Genomic DNA, 19,809 nt, shown 5'->3' on the forward strand with positions numbered 1-19,809 from the left:
CTGTATCTCTGTCCAGACAGCAGCAGGTTGAACAGGCACTCCTTCCAATAATGGTTGAGATATTTGAGACTGACTGACTGGCTTTGAGATCTCTAAAACCATGCTACTAGTGTAGCTAGAATACATAACCATCAGGCATTCAAAACAGTCACTATATTGAAAGTGTTTTGTAGAATTATCCAGTATCAATGTCATGTTTGGTTGTTAGTTGGTAAAACTTAAGCCAATGTGCTCATATCATGTTTTCACACTTTGCCCAGGACACATTAAGGGACTGTGCAAATGACACCAGCACCTGCTACAACACTGTGGTCTCTCCCATCTACTTCGTCTCCTTCGTTCTGACCGCTCAGTTTGTCCTGGTCAACGTTGTCATTGCTGTTCTGATGAAGCACCTAGAGGAGAGCAACAAGGAAGCCAAGGAGGAGGCGGAGCTGGAGGCAGAGCTGGAGCTGGAGGACAGGCTCCAGAGTGAAGCGGCAAACATGGCAACAAGGTCACCCCAGCTCAACCCTCTGGCACCGGGCATGGACAGGTCGAGTTCTGGGGGTTCCCCCTGGAGGTCCGCCGGAGGAGGAGACAGGGAGCGGGAAAGGGACGGTCCTATGGACTCACCAACTGCTGATATAACCAGAGACTCTGTAAACATCAGAGCAGACCCTGCTTCATGCCTGGATCCCCCACTGGAGGTGATTGATCTTTTCTGTGTTGCTTGTACATTATTTATATCTGTGCACACTGTCTTTTTGGTTGTGATTTTGAAAGCATTCTTTCACCATGGCTCCTTCATATGTTCTCAGAAACTTTCACTGAAAACAAAGAACAGAAAACAATCAGAATGATATAAATATTTCCTTGTTGACCCCAAAGTAGTTTAGTTACTACTGATACATTATAATATCCCTGAGGATTTGATGTAATTTTATATTTATTTAGTCACACATATAGAAAAGATACAACTTAGAATGTACTGATGGAGAGTTGCAAAAAATCCAGGCACTCTCCAGTGCATAATTTAATTCATTAGAGGAGGAGAAAAATACATTAAAATGCTGAAAAAAAGTGAAAGGGAAAAAAGAAGACGAAAAATAAAGGATAAGCATCGCACACATTAGGAGACATCCATATATACAAATAAAGAAAGTAATTAAGTAACTAATGATCAGTGGGATATTTACAAAGATAATCCATAAGGATAACAATGAGGAGATAAAAACAATCTTACCATCTTAATGAGTTCTTGATTTAAGACTTAAGTTATTTACCAGGATCTTTTTGAGAATAAAAAAGTTGTGTCATCTGCAAATAATACCTTAAGGCCCTTACACACCAGATTTTTCATGCAGTTCATTTGCATGTTAATAATATTTTTCTGAACCTGTATCCACTCAGTACAAGCGTTCAAAAGACATGTACACATCTGACCAATTAAAATGGCATGTTGCTGTCGTTGACAGCATCACTTGTTTCACAGAACTCTGCTGTAAAGTTTCAAAAATTTTAAAAGATACAACAGTTTCAAAGAGGAATAGCACATGAGTTTGCCAGTGGTGTGGATATCAAGCTTCAACAGTCTACGTAAAATGTCCTTGAACTTCCAGCTGGGTGATCCTGAGGCCAAATCACCTCTGAAACATTTACAACTTGTTTTTTTTTTTGCACTGTTGTTGGTGTGTAAAGGCCTTTAGACAGAAATATTTCAGAAATCATTAATATAAATCAAAAATAATAATGGCTCAAGGACCAATCCTTGAGTTACACTGCAAGTAATACAACAAAAAGAACAATTGATATCATAAAGTTAACTAAAAAAAAACAAAAAACAATCACACTTTTGTCTCAGTGCTGATGAGATTTACAAAAAAGTGCGAAACACATTTGGATAACGTCTGGGTAAGATCTTTCGATTCTCAGTGGTCCACGCAGCATCCCGTGTGACATGACAGATGCTCCGAGGTCACTTCCTGCTGGGGGCCAGGCTGTGCAGCCAGTCAGATGACCCCCCTCCACATCTCTGGTCATTAGTTCTGACTCTGGTCCAAACCATTAGTTAATTCTCTGCCCGTGCTGAGAGATGCTGAGCATGTTGGATGGTATGTGAAATAATGGATATCTTGGGAGGAATGTTCCTTCACTGTCTTAATGTACTCACTTTATTCCATATGTAAACACACTATAGCGGATATGGCCACATTAGGACATATCCATCACACATTCTGGCATCATTTCAAAATAGAAGTGCATAGATTTATTTGTGATGTGTCCAAAATTGACTGTTTTTCACACACATTCTCTTCACTTATTAGACACTTGTTTGAAAGTAATTGCATTGTTATGATAATAATTTATCCAGAAAATGTTCTGGATATGCAAATTTATTATTCTGTGTAACCCATACTGACCTACATCAGGATGGTTTACAGCTTGTGTGTTTGTGTGTGTGTGTGTGTGTGTGTGTGTGTGTGTGTGTGTAGCTGCTCCCTGTAGAGGACATGCCAGTCATAGAGAGGTCACAGTGCCATGGGAAAGCTGGACCACAGGGCCTTGTTGTTCACTTCAACAGCTATTTCCAGACAGCGGGGAACTTTTTGGGGATAGGAAATAGAGGTCTTGCTGTCGTTATGTTTTCTCCCTCTAAGATGTTATCCGTCTTCCTCCGCCGCTCTTCCAATACGTGTGGTTTGAGCTGCAGTCTCTTCTGCAGCCCTGTGGGAAAGCAGCTCTACTGCGGTGTTGTAGTGCCCCCTTGTGGAAATAAATGATAACACAAAGAAACTGTGCTGGATGTTGGTTAGGAGGATGATTCAGTTGCTATGCACTGATACAAACTAAGGCGTGCTAGTTCTCCTACTTGGATGTTTTTTTGTCTTATTTCCGTTTGTATACCTGTTTGTTTCTACTTGATTGACTGTCTTTTCCTTCCCTTTCTTTCTTTGTGATCCATTCTTTCTTTCCATATTTATTCACCTGTCTCTGTCTTGACTCCTGTCTTTCCTTCCCCCATGTCCTTGTCTTTTTCCACAACTCCCGTCCCTTTTGTTTCTCTCTGTTTCTCTTTCTCCTCTTTCTTTTTCTATCCTCTCTGCATTATCAAAGTTTGTCCAGCGGAGAGCGCAGTTTGACTCGGTCTCCCTGGTCATCCAGGGTTCAATGGAGGGAGAGTTGAGTTTGATGGACAACCTGTCTGGCTCTATCTGCCACTACTACGCACTGCCCCCCAAGCCCAGCAAGCACAGCAGCGAAAAGAAGGTCAATAATCAGCAGAATGATGACTCACTTCCCTCCATTTCATACGTCCACTGAGTCTTATTTTACTCCCAATGTGTAGGGCTGCACAAGTAATCATGAGAAAATGAAAACAGCAAGACAGTTAATTTTATCAAAAACAAAATTCTGAAAAATTCTTGTTTTCCTTGACACAAAAATCCAACCATATCCCTTGTTTTCAATGTAGTTTCATGTAAAAACTTTCTTAAAATACATGATGGTGCCTTTAAAGGTTTGCTTCACCCAAATTCCCCAAAGAAATTGCATATTCCAAGTTAGTGGGATATGTCTTTTAGCATATTAGGGTCAGTTGGAAAATAAGTTTTCTTCCTTGAACATGCTATCCCTTGCAAGCTGTGGATTGGGAGCTCAACTCTTAAACCCTGTTTGCACTTGGTTTTAAAATGCATTTCAGTGATCCGGACACAAGTAGACAGTCAAGAACATCACCGTCCACACTGTGTTTACTATCTCCAAGGTGTCCAGCTGACTGCTTGTGTTCAGATGTCACTACTGCCTATGTCCCTCCTGCAGGAAGGTCAAAGGGGCCCTGCACATAGTTGCTATGTCAGTCTGTCTCCAGACAAGTGCCAGATCTGTTTCACATGGGCTAGCTAAGAAAAAAGATATGTGGTAATGCATCCCAGACCTCTGCAAGTGGTTCGAGTCATCAGACCACATTTTGTCTCAGTGGTCATTTACACTTGTTTTTAGTGCCATCCACTTACAGTGACCAGATCCCGACAAACCATATGTGGGACAAAGATTTTAGAAAAATGTCTATCTCAGTGGTTTGACTTTTGAAAACAAGAGGCAATAAAAATGGGGACATCATATACATATGTAGGACGGTCAGATGAAGGATAAAAATGCTGTGCTGTCCCACATAAAGTGAGTAGACTGGTCACGGTATGTCCACTTGTGATCCGATCACCCAAGATGCATTTCAAACAGGGTCATAAACATTTGATGAGGCAGGGGTTGTCAACCTGGGGGTCGGTAACCTTATGGGGTTTGCAGGAAAATTTCTGTGGGTTGTTCAAAAATATGCAGAATACTGTACATCTGGTCTCAAAAAATGTAACAGCCACCTCAATAATGGTTACAACTGTAAATCAGCACAAAAAACGACAATGACCAACATATACCACTTTGTTCTGAATGGACACACACACAAACAAAAAGTAACATTTGCATTCTGAGTAGCAAACTACTTAGTTCAGCAATAGGCATGATGGGAAATGAGGGCTGTAACTTAGACTGGGGAATGGCTATACATTGCCATTGTCATTGCCTGTACCAGTAATGTAATTTGACTCAGAATAGATTTTATTGAGTCTGTTTGTGAAAGGAAACGTCATGGTCTTCCTGTTTTAGATTTGAGGGGGTCACAAACATGAAAAGGTAGAGAATCACTGCAATAAGGGGTTGCAAGTTTTTGTCTAAGGCAGGAAAAGTTTGGTGCTATTGTACCAGAGCTAATAAAGAAAATATGTTCACTTAAAAGTCACAAAAACCTCCAAGGCACTCCCTTTTAATTTAACCTTTTTTTTTTTTTTTTTTTTTGAAAAGAGAGTACCTTGGATTTTTTTATTTATTTATTTTTTTTGTGATTTTTGATTACAAAGAGTGCCTCAAGCACCTCTGAGTCCAGGAAGGGATCCTGCCCAAACATTTTTTTGATTTCCACAAGAAAATAGGTTGGCTTGTTTTTTAATTTGGGTGAAGTGACCCTTTAAATAAAGCAAATTACTCCACCAAGTATGGAGATGAGCTCGGTTGACTCTCAGAACAATGAATTTGGATTGAAAACAGGTGAAATTATCTCACCAGCATTGGCAGAATTTACCACTTGTTTTAAGAAAAAAATGAAATTTTATGAGTCAATACCAGACTAAATGACTTAAAGATGGATAACATTTGTAGAGTACAGAATCATTGCGGCCTTCAAAGTAAAAGTTGTGCAGGAATTTAGCACACATTGTCTGTAAAAACTTCATTTGGTAAGATTCATGCGAAAGCGTGCTAATGCGCTGTTTTGTACATCTCGTGCAGCCCTACAGCCATTCCCATTTTTGTACTGGCATTCCTCCACACTGAATATTTTTCCCTCTCTAACCAGCCCCGCTGCCCACCACAGTGCAGTGCGTCATATCCCGCCTCAGCTATGATCTCATCCCCCTGCTCACGTCTCCACTCACTTATATTCATTCATGCTTGGCAGGTTTTTGGTCTGGTTCAGCAGCCTCAGTGACATGGCGTAGAGTTTGCTCTGTCGCCTCTACACAACTGTGTGTCTGCATGTCCGTGTGCAGCATGTTTATGTGTTTACATCGCCAAACACTCACAGCAAAGTAACCCACCAAAGGCATTCCTGAAGCAAGGAGATCACACTGTTACACACAAGTCTGCAGAGTAATGGCTCAATCAATTCAGCTATGGATCACCGAGTCACTGAATAATGCATCTGGGTGCCTCTTTTCCTCATTTAAAGGCAAATTTTGAGCAATTGCATTAGCATCGCGAAACCCCATCTTCTAAAAGCTTTAAATGGGTTCGAGATGTCATTATTAGATGCCATAGGCCACCTCTCTCCTCCTGATACGTTAGCAGAAATGTTTTCCATTGAGCCGCTGTCACTCGCTGCACGGATGGCCCATTTTCCTGTCAGACAGCATTTCCCCTGTTAAGCAGGTATGAGGCCAAACATACAGCAGCTCCTCTTACAGAAGCCAGCGATGCTCAAGGCTTCTAAACACTGCAAGACTGAAGCCAAACTCTGCAGAGCTCTGAGCATTCAGCTCAGTGACATGAATTAACCCAAAACCAAATTTAGTTATGTATCTCTCGTCTTGGTTGCACCAACAAAGATTCATTTTAACCCTGAATAAATCAGGTTCTTAAATTATGTTTCCAGTATTAACTTTAAACTTACACTTGAAGAGGTTATTTCTTAAAATGACTGCCTTTTTGAGACACATAGAGAAGAATACTTAAGTTCCTTTAAGAACTTTAAGGGACAGACTCAACCCGGTTGAGTTTTATAATATATTGTTTCTTGCTTTCAGTCCAGTTTTTCCATTAAAGCAGTCTGCCAGTTGCTACCAGGCAGGTTCTGTTTTCCTTACTGTGCTGTTGTCCATTTTTAAGTCTTCTATTATTTTACTGTAGTGCTCCATTAATTCAGCCAACAAATGGGAGCTTCTCTGCTGAGCCATCATGAGTACAGTAACTAACTTTTTAGCTAACGTGCAAACAGTGTCACATTTTGTTAACTTTTTAGTTATCTAGCAAGAATTGTAAAATTATATAATCTTTTTAGCTAGCTACCAAAGCATGTAACGTTTTAACTTTTTAGCTAGCTTGCACACAATGTAACATTTTGTTGGCATTTAGGCTAGCTCACAATAATAACTTTAGGTTTAGACATAATTTGAAGAGCAGCAACTTAGGTTTGGGAAAAGATCATGATTTGTCTCTGCTATATGGGTGTAAATAGCCAGTTGGCTATATACAGTGTGCTTGTCTTTATTATGCAGTTGATATACACCTGGATGTAAATAGCCACATTGGCTATTCCACCCTTGGGTGCAAATAGTCACATTAGCTATTCTGTCCCAAGTGCCAGTAGCCCTACTGGCTATTCCATCCTGGGTGCAAACAGCATCTGCCTTACATTAATCTTTGTTGGTGCAACCCAGTCTTAGTGGCATTAACCTTAAACCTCCACCATTACAACACATACAGTGTAAATGAATCACCTCGTCTGCTTGTTTGTTTGTTTGTGTGTTGTTGTCTCATTTTCATCACGTTCAACAGTTTGTTCGTTGTTCAGAATCATAAGGTTGTACATTTCAGAGTGTGTGTAGGTGTGTGTGTGTCTGTACTCTGACATAATACTGCTGTTGGTAACCTCACAATACAATAACAACAATACAGTTTTAGAAAGTCTAAAGGTGAGATGTGATTTCACGTGGTTATAAATGTTGCTTTGTCTTTCCTCCTTGTTGTTTTGCTCTGCTGCATACTTCCAGTTTTATATGTGTCGTTTCAAACATGTATTTTCCTGTTAGCTACAGGTCTTTTCTGTGTGTAGCGTCCTTATTTCGGTGTGTGCGTTTTGTTTTCTCTGCTCACCAGCCGTTGTCTCTTCCTGCCTAGATCCCTCTAGCGGAGATGGAAGCTCTGTCTCTGGCCTCTGAGAAATCCTGGTCCCTAGCTCTGACAGACGACTCGGCCCCCGACGATATTAACCCCCTCTTTCTAACCAGTCTGGAATGCAATGTACTGACAGTTCCTCTCTTTCTCTCTCTCCATCCCTCTTTCTCCTCTTCCCTCTCTGCAGTATTTTGTAGTGTTTCCTTTCCCAGGGCACTTCCAAAGCCTCTCGTCCCCCGACTACTCTCACACTGGGGTGTAATGTTCTAAGACTGACCTATTGGATGTTAAATTAGCTAACAGCTCATTTCCACCTGTAGTCCCAGCACAGCTAAAACATTTAAAGCAGCTATAGTTTTTCAAATTATTGTATAGATCATTTGTCCACTGGCATGTGAAAGATGTCGCTCTTTCTAGTGAAACCACAGAGAATTATCCCCGACACTAATCTACACAAACTTTCGGCTCATGGTTTTGGTTTTCTGACACAGAACATTACCGTTTTGATTCACTCTCACTGTCATAGCTGTTTTGGGCTGCAGTTGGCAGCTACTTTCAGAAAAAGACACACACACGCATGAAAAATCGACTGTAAACTATCTACCCAGCCCCAAACAGAAGATGGACAAAATGAGCAATTAGCTTGTCTCGCCATACCAGATGATAGGAGATCTCGCCATCTGCCGATTGTCTGGGCATTTTTAAACGCAAAATATTTCTTGGACAATAACAAACCTCTGCCCCTTACATTTTTTCAAGGACATACCTTACTGGACACAACGCCTTCCCCTCCACTCTGGTAGGCACATGGCTTAGCGGGTCTCTAATTGGTTTCACCTAGTTTTAGCAACAAATACTAAGAGATTGTCAAAGCGTTGAGAGACAGACTTGTGAGTCTAGCAATTAGCTGAACATAGTGCAACATTTAGCAGCCAATAGGGCCAAGCTCTTTATAAAAATAGACAGATATGTCCATTTAGGTATTTAGCTTCCATATTGTGACATATTTCCAAGCCTGCCATGTCTACAGAAAATATGTAAAAACTTTATTAAACAGGTCAAATAACAAATAACAGTTGCTCATGCGTAACTGTAAATTCATAAGAAAATTCCTGGAAACAACTATGTCATTTGTTATTATTTATAGGGACAATGGAGACAGTGTGCAGTTGATACACTCCCAGTTACATAATTGCATTTTAGTCGTGTACAGCAGGTCAGTTGAACATGGAAAACAGAGGATTTTTTTTTCCAAAAGCAAACATTCGACATATCCAGTAATAAATAAGATATAAACAACACACAACAGCAAAACTTCAACAACTTTATCAGAGCTCTATTTTCTCTATAATGAATTCCAAGTGACATAATTCTTTACAGGAAACTTCTGAGGAAATTACAAGGAAATGAAAGAAGCTCAAAATAAAGTGTTATCAATATACTAATATAGGAATACATGTATTTGTCCTGAATATGTCTGATTGGCTGGCATGTGTGAATCAAAATCATATATCAGAACACGTCAGCCATAATTCAGGGTCTAGCCACCAATATTAATCAGTGCTTAAGTGCACACATAACGGAAACAATATTTTATTTATGCCCCATGGATAACAAATCAAGCCAGGTGCATTAAGTGACCATGGTAAAAGCACGATAATGCACTCTGAAATGTTTTGATTTAGAAAATAATGGACTTGCTGGAAGGAACACCACATCATGTCACCACCTCGTCCATTATTTTCTCACAGCAGGACACCCCCTCATGCGTTGAGGCTGATGTATGCAGAATTAATCTGTACATTCCTCTATGATACCCAATCCCAGAGGACTCAGTCATTGATCAAGGACATCTTCCCTCTAAATTGAAAATGAATTGAATGTCATCTGTTTGTCAGGGTATAATTAACAACCAGTTGGGCTCATTAATGATGACACGTCTTCGACTAAGAGGGACACTGTAACCTTGGCCCGTGCTGCACACATCCAGGCCAGCGATGCAGTGTGATCGATTTCAATACCATCAGTCTCAGGCACAGAGGCCAGCCAACACATGACACGAAATCACTGTTAATTGGATTGTGCTGGGACAAATGCAAAGAAATGGAGTGGAGTGAGGAGGTAGAGGAGCACAAGAGGCGTTGAAAGACCCTGGTGAATCTAACTATGTGCCCCCGACTTTCTCTTCTCTTTCTCATTCCACCTTTCCAGCCTAATGTGTGTTACTCTCCAGTCCAGTCCAGTCCAGTCCAGTAGAGTAGTGCGCCTCCTCACCTGCCAGTTCGCAGTTTTTTCTCCTTCATCTCTACTCTTTATCTCTTATTTTTCTTTCTCTGTCCCTTTCCTTCCTTCTTTTTCTCAATATTTTGATGGATTAAGCAAAATAATCAAGTTCCTTGAAGACAGTTAAAGCATCAGACAATGCAAAGTTAATGTTTTAGCAAGCTAGTGGGCATATAATGTTTTGTTAACTTTTTAGCTAGCTGTATTTATTTATTTTAGCATAATTCGGGTAAGCAAGCATCTCCATATCAATCAACTATTACTTCTGAACTCCCAGTCCAGTAGTCTTAGAGTAGTCTCGCTTTCTCTATGACCTCTATCTTCTACCTCTTTCACTGTCTTTTCCTGTCCTCCTCCTTTTCCTCAGTTTTCTGTCTTCTTTCCTATGTGCTTTACATGTGAGTCTGTGTCTTTTCTTGTTGTCCTTTCCTATCAGTCTTCTTCTGTGTTTGTACTGTCTTCTGTCCTCTGGCGTTGTGGTAGTTTTCACTCCTATCTGAGTTGTCGTGTGTTTGCTACTGGGGTGTCAAGTGTGCTGGAGCTCCAGTAGCTCTGTGGTGGTTCTGTAATGGGTCAGGCTGACACACAATCACGGAGCAAGCTTACATAAAAGTTACTCTACTGCGTGGGTGTATGCAGACGCAAGAAGATGCATAGTATAATGGTTAAAAAAAAGAAAATTCCTGGAAATTTCCACCTAGCATGGTCTTGTTTCTGTGATCTGTGGCAGCTCTGCGCCAGTCAACTCCAACGTGCAAAGATCCTGTCTGTTTGCTGTGTATGCTGATGACTACTGCCTCTTTGTTCACATTGTGTCTTAGAAAGAAATCAACTGTGAATGTTTTAGAAAGAGTGTGAAAGTGCTTGATTTAAAGAGAAGCCCCAATCCTTCCAGCTCCAGAGAGACCCTGACTCTCCTCTCTCTTTCCCCAGCCAGAGCAGCTTGATACTGGGGAGCCACTAAAGGACAACCTGCTGAGCGTCAGGAAGCCTACGGTGGGACGCACACACTCCCTGCCCAACGACAGCTACATGTTTCCCCCCCCGCAGCCCTTTGGCCAAGCAGATCCAGCACAGCTTCTAGCACAGACACAGGGGCCCCAGCACATACTGGGCACCAACAGGGCCCAGTCAGGTAATTTCACAAAAGATGGTGAAGCACCTACTGCAATGCCACCACAACTGCCAACTACTTTGAACAAGTACATATAAATAAATAAATAAATAAATAAATAAGTACAAAATTCGTAGTTTAAACATTATTTATTAACAACATTTTGTAAATTAATTTTACAAGCAACCAGGCAGCTACAGATAGATATCTACATTTGTGTAATAAATCTGAAATTTTGATTAATTTACACTTGATGTCACCCATAGGGCAGCGCCGGCATGTCCCAGTGGAATTTGTGGCTATTCAGAAGGTTAATATTTTGGCATAAAGCTGATTAGATCGCCCCCCACTAACTGCACTGCATTTCAAAAAGTAACTAGTACCATGGCCAGTTTTTCAGGTTTATAACAAACCAAATTTCATGAAAACTGGTTCCAAACTAAGCAAGTTACAGTTGATTTTGTAATGAAGTCTGTACTTCTCATTGTTTACTAGCACAAACTCATAACGGGTTAAAAAAGCTAAAAAAAAAAAAAAAAAAAAAAAACAGGTTTGGTTTGTAGATATCTCTAGATCATTAGTTTTATGCCCTGACCACTGTCATTTACATTTTCAAAATGTTTTTAGAAAGCTACATTGTGACAAGTGTGATATAACCAATAAGCGATGTTACCAAGACATCGGGTTATGCAACATTATGTGCAGCTGTGTAAAAACCTAACCTGAACTGAAGTTGTGACACTCCTATTGAGTATGGAATTGATTTACAGATGCTCTGGTTTAAGATGAAACTAAACTTTTGTATGGATGTCAGTTTTTGACCACAAAAAAGGCCAAAATGTGGCCTGCAACAGACTAGTGGGTAAGGTTTGTTTTTAGCCTAGCAGTTGTTGATGACTTGAAGCCACTATGGGCCGGTTAAGAGGAGTGAGGAGTCATCAGTCAGTTGTAGTATCACTGCAACCATGAGAAGTCCTTGAACATACAGTCATACATATGCACAAAAAATATTAGGCTGACTGGTCCAGTCGTATGTGAGATCAGCTGCAGACAAGCTCACACAACACTTATTGCATGATAACAAATGTCACAATAAAATGAAACTAGCACCTGCAACAAAAGACAACAGCTGAAAATCTCATTTGTTGTTTTCCAAGACACCACAGTTGCAGCTTGGTAGCTTATTGGTTTTGATCCAAGATTTGCAGCGCCTCACTAAGACAGGACAGAAATGGGAGGCCTTGGTTTTAACATAACACAGGTTGACTGTCAGAAGATGCAGCTCATTTCCTCTAAGTGTAAACACACCAGCTGTAACTGCTTGGTTGTTACTTACCCGTCATATTCAGCACCGTGCTTGTTTGTCTGTGTGCAGGCTCCAGCAGTTCGGTGCGTTCACAACCGGAGGAGTTTTCCCAGCAGCTGACTGTTCCCACAGACCTCTTCAGACCCATCAGCCCCCACAGCCACTCAGACTCAGAGAGCATACCACGACTACCGCCCCCCAGACGCACACACACATTCAGCCGCACGCTCCGCAGACAGGTGACTAAATCACACTGTTCGAGATGTTCACTTTTATTGTCTGCTCCTGTCTGTATCTGTACTGTATGTGACTGTGCCATTTAGTATGGACGCTGACTTTGGCTAATGTGATGAAAAAATAAAGACTTTGTAAGTCATTATAATAAGAAACTTTATGGAAATAATGACTTTATATCTCAAAATAATGTGAAACCTAAAAATACCAACTTTAAATCTTAAAATAAAAGCGATTTTTACAAACACGGTTGTAATTAGAGTTGTAACTGTAAAATTATCTTTTAAAATAATAATCTAGTGTATCAAAAATAAAGTTATCATGGGAACAAAAAGGCTTCAATACTAATAATAGTAGAATTCCATCCAAGGAATGTTTTATCAGCTTACTTTACATGTCAGTCCATGTTAATACTGAGCATGTAACTTTTTGTTTTCAGCAAAGATGTAGCTTAGCACCATTATTCTAGTCATCTGTATGTTACGTTTTTGGACAATAGCACAATCACCAATTTTTGACAAACTGATTGATTGGTATCAGTTGTTGTCATATCACATGACATTTTGCTGGTGACAGTAATCCTACTGTCTAATTGTTATATCTCTCAAAATTATGACTTTATTCTGGAATAAAGTCAGAATTAGGGTGTCTGCTGCATCTTAAAAAGTCTAAAATCCTATCTTAAAATTTCTGGAAATATAATTTAAGAATACATAAAAATAAAAAAAACTAGTCCTGCAATGAACTGGCGACTTGTCCAGGGTGTACCCCCTCTCTCGTCCAATGTCCAGGCTCCAGCCCTCCATAACCTTTCAAGGATAAGCGGTTACAGACAATGAATGAATGAATGAATGAATGAATGAATGAATTAAACTAAAATAAATATACTAATTCTGCAATACTTAAGCTGGTGTTTCACTGTACTATCAAGAAGTGCACTGAGTGCAGTGTAAATCAGTCTAGTTTTAAAAAGCATACTAAACTGCAAATAAGTATAATAGTAAGTTAGATTACTTTAACTTCAACTTTAATTTGATTAATTAAGCATGTATATTAATATACATATACTTTTTTCCTCAAATTTACTTGCAACTAAAATGTACAAAATTAGTTATTCCAAAATCGCATTTTGAGATACAAAGTTACGAAGTCATTATTTTTAGATAGTGATGCATTATTTCAAGAAAGTTTCTCATTATCTCATTATTTTGATGGACAAAGTCTTTATTTTGAGATACTAACTCATTATTATGATATATTTTTCATTATTTTGCAACACAATTTCTAATTATTTTGAGATACTAACTCATCATTTTCAGAAAGTTTCTCATTATTTTGCAATATTCAGTCATCATTTTAAGAAAGTTTATAACTTTTTTCATAAAATATTGTTTATTCTCAAAATGTCCGATTTTGTTTCTCCCCAATCGTGGCCCTAAACCCCTGTCTCAACCGCAAGTGAGTCAGACACATTACGCATCAGAAACGCTTTCATTTTTATCAGTGTACCAGGTGCATCTGACGGGCGTACGCACGAGCTGAAGCGTTTATTCAGACTTTATTATACTGACTATTTTTTAGACACAAAAGGCACTGAAAACATGTTCTATCCACATTTTGTAATCTAGGCGGAGCAGTGTATGCTGCACAGCCTGAGATCAGCTCACTCTGCTCCAGTTTAATCTCACAGACTGTCCCTTCAGTTTACCCAGGAGCTGGTAAGCAAGAGAGGAGAACTTCTTGGACTTTTTCAGAAGTGTTCATGGGCAAACTGTACTTTTACTGCCATTAGACAACTTTACTGCTGAACTGCGAGGCCTCTGCTCCAATCGCCAACAACTGTCTCTCCTGAGCGCAGCCCTCTGCACTTTTCTCGCTCATCCACATCCACTGTGTACACACACACACACACACACACACACACACACACTGTAGTGCTTGTGCTTTGTTTTGATGGAAAACAGATCAGGAATTTTCACACATATCGAAGGAAATGTGCAGATTGCATAGAAAGTTTTGCTGCTTATTTCGCTGCTGATGCTTTGAAATACACGGACAATACGGATCCATTATAGTCAGACGCCTCAATGTGGCGTGAATGCTGTAGTCACGTGAGCGTGATGCTGACATGATGTTTGCGGTCTAGACAAGGGGTAAGAGCCTGTCGCACAGACAAACTTCTTTAGAGCTGTCCCAAATCTCTTTCCTCATTGCATGTTCTAAACAACTCCACCTTTCTTCCTCCTTCTTTCTCCCCTTCCTATCTGTTGCTAACTTATCTGCTGTCTCATCCTCCATATTGTATCTGTTACTCTCTAATCTCAGCTCAGTTGGGTCCAAAAGCCGCCCGACCCTGAGCTACTGCTCAAACACAGATACTCCTGTTTCTGAAACAGCAGACTTTAGCTACTGTACCGCTGGGCCTTTCAGAAACACTTCCATGTTCCATGTTCATCCTCCAACAGACAGACAAACACACACACAAGCTTCCCCCCTGCTTTCCATTTGTCACTCATTAGATTTTTGGTCTGCTGCTAACCATCAGCCACTAAGCATCCAAAACTCTCTCACAGGTAGCTCTTAATGCTTCTATATTCTCATACAAGCTGCCGGAGCTACTGTAGGGTAACATTACATCAGTGGATTATTTGGTATCTGAGTTATAGAATGTATTCAAGCCAGGCAAAGACATTATTTGACTGACAAATCTACCCACAATGCAGTGCACTTACTACACTACAAACTATACAACTCAGGGGATTGCTACAGGACAGCGAGTGCTGTCCGTGTACATTTGGCCGTTTTGTACACACAGTACCACATAGAGCACTTGTGAATTTTCTATTAGTGCTTGAAACATACAGTAGTTCTTGCACTTACCCGATTTTGCTTCAAAAAGTCTGACAGGGTGATAATTTTTTAGTATTTTCCCAGTATGCACTGTTATTATTAGGACTCTTGTGTTGCTGTGGCTGGTGATTGGCCTGGCCTGGTTGTGATATCTTTGACCACTAGGTGTCTCTGTGGTCACACCGTTCAGGCTCATGCAGGGCGACCCAGTGCTGTGCCCTAAAACTCATGCATGGCTTGTTTCCTCATCTCTATTGGTTCAAGATATTTTAATTCACCCATTTCAAAAACTATTAATTTACCCTCCCCAGTTTGTGGTCCATGAGGAGCAAGTCATGAGCTCATGAGGACGTTTTATGAGCTCCAGCATCCATTGTGCTTACTAATGCTTCCTCTCCTACAGTAGCTGCATGTTATGTTTACCCTCTGACTCTTGGCCTCACACCCTGAAGATAAGGACGTAAGGACGACGGCGTGGAAACACCGATCAGAATCTGGTCGTAAATTGAATTGGAATCTTCTGCTGATGGTTTACAGGGTTTTGTGTGAACGGTCAAAGGTTAAAGGGTCAGGTGGTCTGGCTCAGAGTTCACTGTGTCAGCCAGCGCTCGATCAGCCAAGTCCTTCTGTCCGAATTTTTAAAAAAAGCAGCGAACATGTTCCTGGGTCAAAGGAGGAAAAACAGTAAATATGAGCGTCACACTTGGAGTTGTTATGTTAGTTTGTACGTCCTCTGATGTACTGAACCATAACATGATTTACAGGAAAAACAAGTTTATGTGTATTTCATACCAACAAGGTGACGGGTTCTCAAAAGCAAAGTCATTTTTGGTCCCGTTCAGAATCCTTAAAAAATTGTCAACATGAATCTTAATTAGGTTTCAGGAGCATTTGAGCACAAGTAATTAATTTTAGTCATTAAGTCCCTTTAAAGACATCCTCCTACAAAAGAGTATGAACACCAGGCATAACTGGAGAAAATGAGAGAAGGAAGGTTTATAAAATATTGAATTTGGAGAATAATAGAAATGTGAGAAAAAAGTTGAAATATTGAGAATAAGGTCAAACTTTCAATATTAGTCCCAGGCATTTTTTTGTACTCTGAATGGAAATACTTTCTTGAATTTGTTCTATTCAAAATACTATTTTGAAATACTTCTGACTTCACCCTCAAAATGACATTTCAAAAACATTCTTGACATAACTGAACCACTGCTACCACAGCATTCCACCTTTATTCTCATTTGGCATCACTTTTGACATTTCCACTTCATTCTTCTTTATTCTCTACATTTCTACTTTATTCACTGAATTTTGACATTCTCACCATTTCAACATTGTGACTGTCTTCTTGGTATTTTGACTTTATTCTTGACATTTCCACTTCATTTTCAGCATTTATACTTTATTCTCAACTTTTCAGTCTGATTCTCTGCATTTTCACATTATTCCTGACATTTTAAATTTATTGTTAACATTTCAACTTCATGAAAATGGTATTTCATTATTATTCTGGGCATTTCAAATTTATTCTGACAATGGAATTTCAACCTTTTTCTTGAAATTTTTTCTTTATTCTTATCTGTTTTTAGCTTTATTCTTCTTCCTCCCTTATGTCTGGCCCTGGTAGTCCTCTGTACCTGTTGGACATGATTAGATAACGTTCTCTGCTTTGAATAATAGTTTGTGCCTAATAATGAACATTTCTGAGTTTTGTTTTTTATAAAACAGAACATTAACATAACATTTCAGAAGTTTAAGTGCTGGACACAAGCTGTCTCCTACTTTACTGAGAAGTCCATTTGCAGTGTTTTTGCACTGTGGGTTTAAAGTTTCACACTTGTGTAGGATTGGCTTCCTTCCAAACTAGTTGTTGATGTCATTAAGTCCTAAAAACCTTCTCCCTCAGCAGATGAATCTGAAAACAACCTTGTCGTGTCAGACTCTCCACATACATCATTCTCCACATTGAGGCTCAAACTTCCAAGTCATGTAAGGGCAGAAATAAATTTTTGATCAGAGGGTGGCTTTTACAATTATTCCTGTCATATATGAATAGTAAATCATGGCTCTGCCTCAACAGAAGCGCTGCACAACAAATTAATAAAACCAAAGAACATCCAATAATGTTAAAGGATGTTTACTCAACTTACTCTTGACAAATCTTAACATGGAATTCTGCCGTTGAGTAATGCAGGGTAACCTTTGTGTTTCCATGTTATAATTCATGGAAGAATGTTGCAATTCCGATTTAACCCCGCGCTGCCTACAGTGACGAGAACAGAGAGGACTCTGGGAATACGCTGGCCAGACTGTGAACTTTGACCCAGACTGCTGCTTTTCATCTTCATCGCCTCACACTAACTAGTCTCCCCCTTTCATCCTCCCTGTCCCTGCGTACCCCCGCTCTCCCCTATCTCCCCCTCCCCTCCCCTCATCACATATTTACCTCCATCTCCTCACCCCTCTTTCCTGAATATTTCATCCCTCCCTCCCCTCCCCCATGCTTCCAGGTTGCGGTGTCTACTGACTCTCAGGAGGCCCTGTGTTCAGAGGGAGCGGAGAGCAATGAAGGACTCGTGAATGTGGCCTCTCTGAGCCCCCCTCCATCACCTTCCTCTTCCTCTCCCTCCAACTCTCCCTCGCCCTGCTCCCATCATCATCAGCAGCCCGCTCTCTGCCTGGTCCCCGCCACACCAGGCGCCTCCCCAAAACCCTCGCGCCCCAGCAGCGTGCACACCCAGCTTCACGACCAGCACTGCCTCACCTCCTCCTCCCCGCCCCCTTCGCCTCCCCCGCCCTTACCGGCCAGGCCGCACCAACAGGAGGAAGCCTCAGTGGATCAGGAAGTGTCCCTCCTCACCCACGCCGGGTTGGCCGGCAGTGATGACGTCATGACTGAGGACAGCGGCGACGGCAGCTACACAGGCTGCCAGGAGAGGCCGAGTCCGTGTTTTAGGCAGCTCAAGAGGTTCCACAGCGCCGATACGCAGGGCCACAGCGCCCTCCTGCCCCGCCCCCGCCCTTACTCCTGGCTTGATGACCCGCGACGCCACTCCGTGGAGGTGTGCTCCTCCGCGGAGTCCAGCCCCCAGCGCAGCACCACCTCCACCTCCTCCGGCTTCGTGTCGCGAGCCGACAGCCTGCAGATCCACAGCCAGACTCCCACTCAGATGCCCTCGCCCCGACGCAAGAAGAAGATGAGCCCGCCGTGCATCTCCGTGGACCCCCCTGACGGACTGGAGCCTCAGCCAGGCCTCTACCCGGGCCTGGGTGGGCTGGGGCTAGCGGGGTTAGGGATGCCCCCTCCTCTGCCCAGCCGGGACACCTGCCTGAGGAGAAGAGCGCCCTCCAGTGACTCCAAGGACTCCTTCGACCTGGGAGTCGGAGAAGGTTCGGGACAGGACGGAGGCTCGCCAAACCCCAACACCAACCCGAAGCTATTGACTCTTCCCAGTTTCTCCTTTGAGAAGACGAGCTCCGAGCACTGAACACTGATCCTCCAACACACAGACACACACACACACACAGCCGGACGGACCCTCCACACACACAAACACACGATGCACTCTGTGTATCTGTGATGGTGATAGTTCTAGTAATAATGCTGTAGAGAGTAATAATGGTAAAACTACAACAAACAGTGAAAACATCCTTGGTTTCATGAGGAGTGCAGTACTGTAGTAGTGTGACCATCCCTTGTCTTTGTATTGTTACTGCCAAAACAACCAGAGAAGAAGAAGAGAACATATGGAACGACAACACAAACATGACGACTGTTTCTCTTCTGCTAAGCCTGCATGCCACTGGCTGCAGCTTGACCCCAGAACCTCTGGAGTGACATCAGCACCGGGGATTTGGCGCCCTCTGTGGCCGCTCTCTGAACTGCCTGGTGTCGCACAGGGTGGGCTTTGCCCGGTCAGTGGAGGTACAAAGCAATATGAACGTTTTAGAGACACTATTTTCTTAAATTATTGGGCCATAGTGTTTGTACAGGATGTTGTTTTTTAATTTGATTCGATTGTTCTTTTCATGTCTTTTTGTGATTTTCTTTTTGGTTTGTCTTTGTCTCTTTTTTTCACTGTAGGATATTTCTAGCTTTCTTGGTTTACTGAGGAAAGTGAACGTTTTTCAAAGTGCTGAAAACCATGTATTTGTAGGAATAATATATAAATATATATATAAAAAACAAGTCATTAAACTGAGCTTGGATTTTTAAGCACACACATTGGACCGTGGTGGTGTGATTGTTGGAGGCTAACGGAGGCTGCCCTGGAAGTTTTTTTTTACTGACTACTTGATCACTGTAAACAAAAAAAAAACAAAAAAAAAAGAATTGCGGCAATTCAAAATTGTAAGGCAACTTACTGTGATCGATTTTTTAAACTTTAAAAAAGTTTTGCTAACCTATTATCTTAAGTTGAAATAATGTCCTTTTCTTGTTTAGATGAACTTGAATCACAGTGAGCTGTAAACTTTATTTGTCATGATTTGGGTGAGTGAAAATTAAATGGTTTAAATTTAAAAAATTTAAATCAATAACTCAATTTTTTGCAGTTTCTAAGACTCAAAGATTCAAGTTCATCTAAAGAAATGT

At 41.1% G+C, this 19,809-nt stretch overlaps 1 protein-coding gene across 2 annotated transcripts in view; it reads left to right on the plus strand.

Moving 5' to 3' along the window:
* cacna1g (calcium channel, voltage-dependent, T type, alpha 1G subunit) overlaps positions 1–19,438 on the plus strand; it is a 215,309-nt gene extending 195,871 nt beyond the window's left edge. For both annotated transcript variants that reach the window (XM_084741595.1, XM_084741594.1), the window contains exons 32-37: positions 261–689; positions 3,097–3,249; positions 7,429–7,551; positions 10,642–10,843; positions 12,198–12,367; positions 17,726–19,438. In XM_084741595.1, coding sequence (XP_084597721.1) covers positions 261–689; positions 3,097–3,249; positions 7,429–7,551; positions 10,642–10,843; positions 12,198–12,367; positions 17,726–18,703 — 2,055 coding nt within the window. In that variant the 3' untranslated portion in view covers positions 18,704–19,438. The remainder of the gene's footprint in view (positions 1–260; positions 690–3,096; positions 3,250–7,428; positions 7,552–10,641; positions 10,844–12,197; positions 12,368–17,725) is intronic.
* Positions 19,439–19,809: the final 371 nt, after the last annotated feature.

This window comes from Lutjanus erythropterus, chromosome 17, assembly GCF_056507025.1.
Source record: "Lutjanus erythropterus isolate fLutEry1 chromosome 17, fLutEry1.hap2, whole genome shotgun sequence".
Classification (NCBI taxonomy): domain Eukaryota; kingdom Metazoa; phylum Chordata; class Actinopteri; order Lutjaniformes; family Lutjanidae; genus Lutjanus; species Lutjanus erythropterus.